The sequence below is a fragment of the Dipodomys ordii genome, unplaced genomic scaffold, assembly GCF_000151885.1.
Source record: "Dipodomys ordii isolate 6190 unplaced genomic scaffold, Dord_2.0 Scaffold22, whole genome shotgun sequence".
Lineage (NCBI taxonomy): Eukaryota > Metazoa > Chordata > Mammalia > Rodentia > Heteromyidae > Dipodomys > Dipodomys ordii.
The window spans coordinates 1,487,863-1,496,868 of NW_012267238.1; the positions used below are offsets into that span (position 1 = coordinate 1,487,863).

At 39.6% G+C, this 9,006-nt stretch overlaps 1 protein-coding gene across 2 annotated transcripts in view; it reads right to left on the reverse strand.

The window, feature by feature from the left end:
- Positions 1–9,006, reverse strand: part of Stim1 (stromal interaction molecule 1) — a 185,816-nt gene that overhangs the window by 50,894 nt on the left and 125,916 nt on the right. For both annotated transcript variants that reach the window (XM_013014119.1, XM_013014118.1), the window contains exon 3: positions 5,219–5,333. In XM_013014119.1, the coding sequence (XP_012869573.1) occupies positions 5,219–5,333 (115 nt within the window). The remainder of the gene's footprint in view (positions 1–5,218; positions 5,334–9,006) is intronic.

Below are 9,006 nucleotides of genomic sequence, written 5' to 3' on the forward strand. Positions count from 1 at the left end.
CGGCTTTTTTCTTTTTGCTTATGTGGTGCTGAGGAATCGAACCCAGGGCCTCAGGCATGCAAGGCAAGCGCTCTACCACTGAGCCACCTTCCCAGCCCTATGGTGTTCTTGATGGTTCTTTATATCTAAAGGTATGTTATTCTGTGCAAATGTCTGTATCTGAATCCTTTTATCTAAGATCAATAAATGTGACATACAGGTAATATATTGAAAGACATATATCATAATTAGTGTATGTTTTAATCAAGTCAAGATTAACCCACAACAGAATGTAAAAAATGGGTAGATTTTTTTTAATCAAATCTGCTATTTGATTCATAAAGATCAGATATGATGGAGAATCCAGGAATGTAGCTCAGAAATAGAGTGCTTCCTTAGCATACACAAGACTCTGGATTGTATTCAAAGCACCACAGAAAGGTAGGAGGGGATTTAAAATTTGAGAAATTCCCTGAAGATAGGAGTGTTTTTTTCCTTTGTGGTGGTAGGGATGTAATCTAGTGCCTTACACATGCTAGGCAAGACTCTGTCACTGAGCTACATTCCCAGGCCAGGAAAACCTTTCTTTTCATTGTTGGCCTCTTGGATTCATACTAATGAGATGAATCAGGAAGGGGGCTAGTCACCAGAAAGATAAAAGTAAAACTTTAAGAAAACAAAACCAAAGTTTAGTTGAGTTTTCTGAGTGACAAATACAGTGATGTGCTAGGAGGACTATGTGATCTGATTCCACAAGAAGACACAGAAGTGCCACATTCAGGATTCTCCCAGATCTCTAAGTCTTTTGGCTACTCCTAATCTGTGTCCTTTATAATAAAACTATAATGGTAAATAAATGGCTTGCCTAAACTCCATGAGTAGCCCTAGTAAATTATGGAACCCAAGGAGATTGTGGTATCTCCTAGGGCTTACGGTTGGTGTCTGTAGTGAACGTAATCTTGTTGAAAACCATACCCTTAACTTGTGAGGTCTGAAGTAACATTGGGTAGTTAGAAACTACCTCTCCTTCAGTTAACCCATCGCTTTGTCACATTTTCCTCATCTATAAATGGAGATAACCACAGCATTTATATTTAATACTTACTGTATATTTCTTAATATGCATAAAACTCCTATAATAGTCCCTACCATATATTAAATACAAAGAGGCTCAGAGACAGTGCCCTGCATTCAAGCCTACAATTGACAAAAAAAGAAAAGAAAAGAAATTGGTCTAGAAATCAGAGAAGTCAAGTTTATTATTACACACACACACTCACACACACACACACACACACACACACACATATATATATATGTCAAAGTCGATTTGAATTACTATTGTTTTTATTATTAAAATCCATGATGATTAGTGTAGAGATTAGCAGACTATTCAGCAAAGATCTAAATAACACCAAGGAAAAAACACTGGTTTCCAACATGTCAGAAAATGTTAACAACACTAATCACACAGACATGAGCCCGCTAATGTTTCAAACACAAGTGACCACTACTGATGTCTACATCAGCTTGCTAAATTCAGGCCAGCCACTTTGAGCTAGTGCCAGAATATATTACATTTTTTTGGTAATTCTGGAAATTGTCACTCTAGAGAGATGAAGAGCCATTTTCTGAATAGTACAACAAGTTACTGGTAAGAACAGAACAAAAGAAAACACTTACTTTTAGTCTGTCAGATCACTGACTATAATACATGGTGAGCCAATCCTAGAAATGCAAATGTATTACTTCTCCTATTTTAGCTGTGAACTACATTAATTACTATGTATTAAAATGTTTTTCCTCTGCTAATGGGTAATGAGGATACTCACTTCCAAAAACTCTATTGCCAGGCGCTGGTGGCTCATGCCTGTAATCCTAGCTACTGGGGAGGCTGAAATCTGAGGATCACTGTTCAAAGCGAGCCCGGGCAGAAAAGTCTATGAGATACTTATCTTCCAATTAACCACTAGAAAACCAGAAGTGGCACTGTGGCTCAAGTAATAGAGAGCTTGCCTTGAATTGAAGAGCTGAGGGATAACATAACGTCCAGGCCCAGAGTTCAAGCCTCATGACCAACCAAAAAAACCCAAAAACTCTATTATATCCTACTTTCCTGTAATATACTGAAAGTATTCCAAATAGTTACTAAGTCTAGAAATAAAGTTCAGAAGATTGTCTGGAGTTGTTTCTAGTACTATGATTCAATCCCTCTATTTCTGCCTTCTCTTGGTAATTTCTCCTTCCAGTTGTTTTGCTGTGAGTTTCAGAAAAGGCCAAGAATGTTCTCCTTGCCATTTTGCATTATATACTCCTACTTAGAAAACCTATCCTCAAAAACTAGGCATCTTAACCTCATGTTATTAAAGAAGAAAGCCAAAATTAAATGATACTGATGAAAGATTTTCATGTCAATGCTGATATAATTCCAAAGTGCATGTCACTGCTTCATCTTTCATCAGCAGCTTGAGATGCTCAGCAGCTATTAAAACAAAAAAACAAAAACAAAAAAACAAGACCACCACAAGGAACTAGACTTCTGAAGATTTCCAAGAAGCTTTCTCCTCTAGCTTCCTCCTAAGTTCTCCTCAATTGATAAAATAGCTAACTAGAACTACCACCCTGTCTATCCCAGAACCAAATTAAACTACAAGTTTAATCTGCTGCAAATCTAATGCTCTCTGCCCACATTATACACATTCTCTACTAGATCTAAAATTCTAGAATTGTAGATATTTTAAATAAGATAATAATTTAAATAAAAATAGAAACTGCCTCATTCCTACAAAAAATAATATTCTCTATCATCAGAGAAGTTCTTTGAACAAAGACAACCCAAGGCTCCTACCTGTAATCCTAGCTACTCCTGAGGCTGAGATAGGAAGATCAAGGTTTGAAACCTACCCAGGCAGAAAAGTCCCTAAGAGACTCTTATCTCCAATTAACTACTCAAAAACTGGAAGTGGTGCTATAGCTCAAGTGGTAGAGCTCTAGCCTTGAGCACAAAGAGGCTCAGGGACAGTGCCCAGGCCCTGTGTTCAAGCCCCACAACTGACAAAAAGAAAAAAGAAAAGAAAAGAATAAGGACACAGGTTGACCTACTGCAACAATGAGATGTACAATATGCTATGCTGTACACAGTTGCGTAGTTGTGGAGATGGGAGGGAAGGAATGGTAGGGGAAAAACAAAGGAAGAGGCAACAATGCTTGATAAGAAATGTACTCATTACCTTGCTCATGTAACTGTAACCCCTCCTCTGTACCGTATTTTCACAATAAAAAACTTATTAAAAAAAAAAGTGTTCGCTTCAGCAGCACATATACTAAAATTGGAACAATACAGAGAAGATTAGCATGGCCCCTGCGCAAGGATGACACGCAAATTCGTGAAGCATTCCATATTTTTAAACCGTTTAAATAGGGATACAGTTGGACCCATTGCAACAATGAGATGTACAAGTCGTTATGTTGAAAAACGAACTTTACAACTTTGGCCAGGTGGGGGCGGGGCGGGGGGGGCTGGGAAAGGATGGGAAGGGGAAACAAAGGAGGAGGAAACAATGCTTGATAAGAAATGCACTCATTACCTTGCCCATGTAATTGTAACCCCACTGTACGGTATTTTCACAATAAAAAAATTTTTTAAAGAAAAAAAAAGAAAACACATTGGTCTAGAAATCAGAGAACCCAAGTATAAGTTCTGGCTCCACTAAATGCATGGCAAAGAACAATCAATTTTATAAGCCAAAACAAATTTCCTTATCTAAAATTTAGGAAGGCTTCATACAATGATGCATGCCTGTCATGCCTGTTGTTTCAATTATTCAGGAGGCTGAGATGAGCCCAGGAATTTCACTAGTATAGGCAACATAGGAAAATTATCTTAATTAAAAAAAAAAAAAAGGTTGGGCACTGGTGTCTCCCACCTAAAACTGTAGCTACTCAAGAGCCTGAGAACTGGAGAACAAAGACTCAAAGCCAGTCTGAGCAGAAAAGTCCAAGAGACTCTATCACCAAAATAATAATAAAAAGTGAGGTTGGAAATACGGCTCAAGTAGTAGAGTACCAGCCAAGCAAGAAAGTACAAGGCCCTGAGTTCAAATTCTAGTAATGGCAAAATAATAATAATTACTTAATTAAATATACAACAAAAATAAAATACAAGTAAGCCTGATGACCACTTATGTTTAACCTTTTTTTAGCATCAGGGCCTGCACTACAAGTCCCTGGGAAGAGAATGCTTCCAATATTATTAATATCAAAGGAAGCTCTAACTATACATACAAGTGAGATGAAGTTAAAGTCCTGTTATTTTCTACTGTGTCAAGACTCTTATAATTAGGCCTTTGCTTTCACTCAAAACTCTGAAGAAAACACTCGTGCTTGCCTTAAGCAGAAAAGCTCAGGGACAGCACCCAGGCCCTAAGTTCAAGTCCCAGGACCAGCACAAAAAGAAAAAGAAAATGTTCTAGAAAAGGATAGTCATAGTTTGGCAGTTGTTACATGTGAAAAGGACCTAATGTTTTCACTAATAAAAGAAGCCAGTAGGCTGATGTGCCCACTGAAGGTACCAGCATCTAATCTAACTGTGTTAACAGATGTATGGTGTCCAGAACTGAGAAGTTGATAATCCAGTTCAACTGAGTTAGTTGATTATGTCAACTCTGTAAAAATAAAACTGCACTTAGGAGTCTGTGTCTAACTCCAGGAACTAAGAAAGATATTAACAAAGATGTTTACAGGCAGGGAACCAAGCCAAGAAAGAGACTGAGAACATGTTTTCTACAAAGAACTAGAGCTACTTAATTTAAAAAAGAGAAGACTCAGAAAAGAAGTCATCATCCACCTAATCTCTGAATAATCTGGGACCACAGCAGAGCTGGCCCAAGGTGAGGGGCTACAGAAGAGAGGGACTGCCTCAAGTTCCTCATCTCTGGAGATAATGCAGTAGAAGATAGGAGATTCTATGAGGGGGATGTGAGAAGAAAAACAGATAAGCTGGAATTCAAAAACCACTCTGAGAAAGAACAATTCCAATTCTGTTGGAAGGCCCTTCCCCCTTCCCAGCAGTGACTATAATCATTCTTATTCGGTGACTGCTCACTGAATCATTTCAATAATCAACTTTTTATTAAGGATTTTATGTTCATGTCCTTGTAAGACTAAGCTGTTATCCATCTTCTCCCTTCTCCAAACTTCCCAATAACTAGCACTGACACTGAAGCTGCCCGCCTATTACCTTCTGAGGACTTCCAAGCCTTCCACAGGTCCTCCACACTGATGAGCTTATCCTCACCATGGAAAGTGCTGTGCTTCACTGTTGGGTCATGGTAATTGAGGTCTTCCCTTAGGAACTGCAAGAAAAAGCACACAAGTCATAATAGCAATGTGGGAGTCACCCCACCAAAATCTCCACAGATCATCTGCCTCCAGATATCCATGCACATTTCACTTGACAAATGCATAACTGTATCATATCATTCATATATCTTTCCATATGTATTAGTTGCCAATAAGACCACACTTTCTTCTTTATTACATGTTTTATTTAAAAAATAGGAGGCCTACTTATAAGTAGGCTTAATAAATATGGCACAGTGGTATACACCTGTAATCCCAACCACTCAAGAGACAGAGGCAGAGTGATTTAGTGTCCAAGGATACATGCACAAAAGGTAATAAAATTCTGTATCAGAAAACAAACTAACAAAACTGCTAGGGGAGTGGCTCAAATGGCAAAGAACTTGCTTAGCTTGAGGTAACCCACATAAGGCAATCTCCCACTTACTGTGGCTTAAGACAGTAATCCTAGCTATTTGGGAATCAGAGCTCAGAAGATCATGGTTTAAGACCAGCCTTTTCAAAAAGAAGTTCTTGAGACTCCATCTCTATATCATGGTGTGCACCTATCATCTCAAGCAACAGGAAGAAGCACAAGCAGGAGGATGACAGGAGTGGTCCAGGACAGCCCAGCCACAAAGTGAGATCTACCTAAAAAATAATGAATGGATAAAAGGGCTGGAGGAGTGGCTCAAGTGGTAGAGCACCTACCTAGCAAGCACAAGGCACTGAGTTCAATCCCCTACAGCTGAAATAAACAAATAAATTAGAAATCCTTTCTTCATGCATTTTTAATTAGAGAAAGATAAGTGATAATTGATTGGAATTCTAAAATGAGAGAAAGGAAGAAAAGGATGAACAATTTGGGGGTTCTTTACATACTAAGGACTTCCACACCATTTTCTCATCTAATCCTCAAAAACAATGAATTACCATACCTATTTAACAAATGAGACTAATATTCTCAGAAACAGCACTTTTCCCTAAGTCACATTGAGTTTAGATAAGTGAAATTATTTGTTGTGATTTTAAACATGCCCACAAATTCTTTGACAGTCCTTCAATTAAAGGTAGATGACCCTTACCTTGAAAATATAAGCTGTCATTAGTAACTAATTGCTGTGGTTTGGATAAGTGTCTTTCAAGAGTCCATGTGGCATGGTTCCCAGAGTATCAATAGGAGATAGTGGAACTTTTGAGAAGTGGGCCTGTGAGATGTACTTAAATTGCTGAGGCATACAATGAAAGGTGTTCGCAGTATCCTACTGTCTTCTTCTTCCTTTTCTTATTGCTCTTTGGCTTGTGAGGGCTAAAGCAATGAAGCTACTGAATTTTAGTCTAGAACTTTTAGAACCACTAGCTAAAATAATTTCTCATTATGAGATAATTGCCTACAATAATAGAAAACTGAACAATATACTCATCTTTTAGCTAAGAGAAATGTGGCAACAGTGATGTTGCATGACTCCAAAGGTCAGAAAAGGCAATATGGATTCCACCTGGTTCTCCCAGGGACACATATATGGGATGGCAGCAACTGGAGTCCTGGCCGCAAACAAAGGCCTCACTCCTGGATTCCCAAATCTACCTGGCAAAAACATGGCCAGAGCTGACTGCAGCTGCCCCCTCTGAAGAGAGAGTATGGTCTCCTTTTCCAATGTTCCTACCACTCACAGGTGTAGGCAAGTATTCACACATATGTCTATGCCCTCAGAGGCACAGACTTCAGGATTCCTGCCATATAGGAAAGCATTCTGTTAAAGTTGGTTTTTTGTTTGTATGTGTTTGTGTGTGCGCGTGTGCACACACATGCATGCGCACATGTGTGTACCGGTCGTAGGGACTTGAAGCCCTGTCCCTGAGGTTTTTTAGGTTGTTATTGGTTTTCGGATCCCCTCCCCGCTGCTCAAGGCTAGTACTCTACCACTTAGATTAACTGGAGATAAGAGCCTCATGGACTTTCCTGTCTGGGCTGGCTTCAAACTGCAATCCTCAGATCTCAACCTCCTGAGTAGCTAGGATTACAGATGTGCATCATCGGTGCCTGTCTTCTGTTAAAGTTTTAAAGCCCACCTCAAAGGTTAATTGTGGGGGCTAGGAAGGTGGCTCCGTGGTAGAGTGTTTGCCTTGCATGCATGTGGCCCTGGGTCCAATTCCTTAGCACCACATAAGCAGAAAAACCTGGAAGTGGCGCTGTGGCTCAAAGAGAGCTTGCCTTGAGATGAAGAGCTGAGGGTCAGCATCTAGGCCCCACAACCGACAAAAAAAAAAGTTAATTATGATTCTTACTGGAGGAGGTCAAGAAAAGGACAGAAAAGAAAAAAACTATTCTTGATAAAGAATGGTCTTTTCCATGCTCCCACAGCTTGTGGACATTCCTTTGTCAGTCAAGTTGTATGTCTATCTTCCCTAACAAACCATATACTTGCTGGTAGAAGCTCTCAGTTACCCTATCATAAACAAAGAGTACAGGAATGTTACATTGAACCAGAACTGTGATGCCCAACATATCTGACAGAAGCATTACCATATATCAGTCTGAACATGAACACTGCCCCATAGCCAGCTAATAACTAAAGTCTTATTTAAAACAAAGTTTAAAAGGAAAATGAAAACAAAACAGGCAGCTTTTGGCTCTTATAACACGGATTTACAGTTTTAGAACATGCAGCTCCTCTCTCAAGAAGGTCCAAAGAGGCTCCCTTAAAGTCTTGCCTTACCCAGTGGAATGCAGCATTGGCTAGAACGATAGCTCGATAGCTTGCCTAAGCTCCAAGGCACCAGCTGTCACTAGGTATATTTAGCTCAGAACACTGATCTCCCAGAGGCAGCACAAAGCATGCAACCCCATCCAGAGTAAATCAGCAGTAGTGAAGTTATGTGGGTGGGAGCAGAGACAAAAAGACTTCAATCCAGAATCCCCACAGAATTACCACAATACAGACTCAGCCAGCTCCTTTCAGGCACAAAGCCAGATCAACATCTCTCATTGGGTGCAAGGATATAGGCATCTCTACTAGGTTCTACCTTAGAACCCATGACTCCTCCTCTATTATCCAATCTTGCTACCTATCTTCCATTTCTTCCAAACCAAATCACCACCCCCACTCCCACTTCCCCTGCTTACACCCTCTTCTCAGTATTTTAAGCCCACAAGTCTCATGCTTCATACTTTCCAATTTTTGTGCACTTCTTAAAACATCTAACAAGGTCTCACTTGTTCAATTTTGTTTTCTGAGACAGGGGCTTGCTCTGTAGTCTAGACTGGCCTCAAATTCATGCTTCTCCTGCCTCAGCCTCCTCAGTGCTGGAATTATCCACATTCACTACCAAAGTTACATAAAGCTGAGATATGGATGTTTCAAGGGTGAAATACATGTCTCCAGTGACATCAGAAACTATTGCTCAAAGGCTGGGAGAAGACATTTTCACTCACCTTTGAACATCTAAGTCTCACTTCTGCAATATCAACACTAGACCTACAATATGAACAGTAGAATGACCTTTATAACTAGACTAACTCATTTACTTAAAAGTTCATGGTAGCCAATGGAATAGAATTGAAAACCCAGAAATGAACCTACAGACCTACTGCCATCTAATCTTCGATAAGGGAGCTAAAACAATAGAATGGAAGAAAGACAGCCTCTTCAGTAAATGGTGCTGGCAAAATTGGTTAACTACATG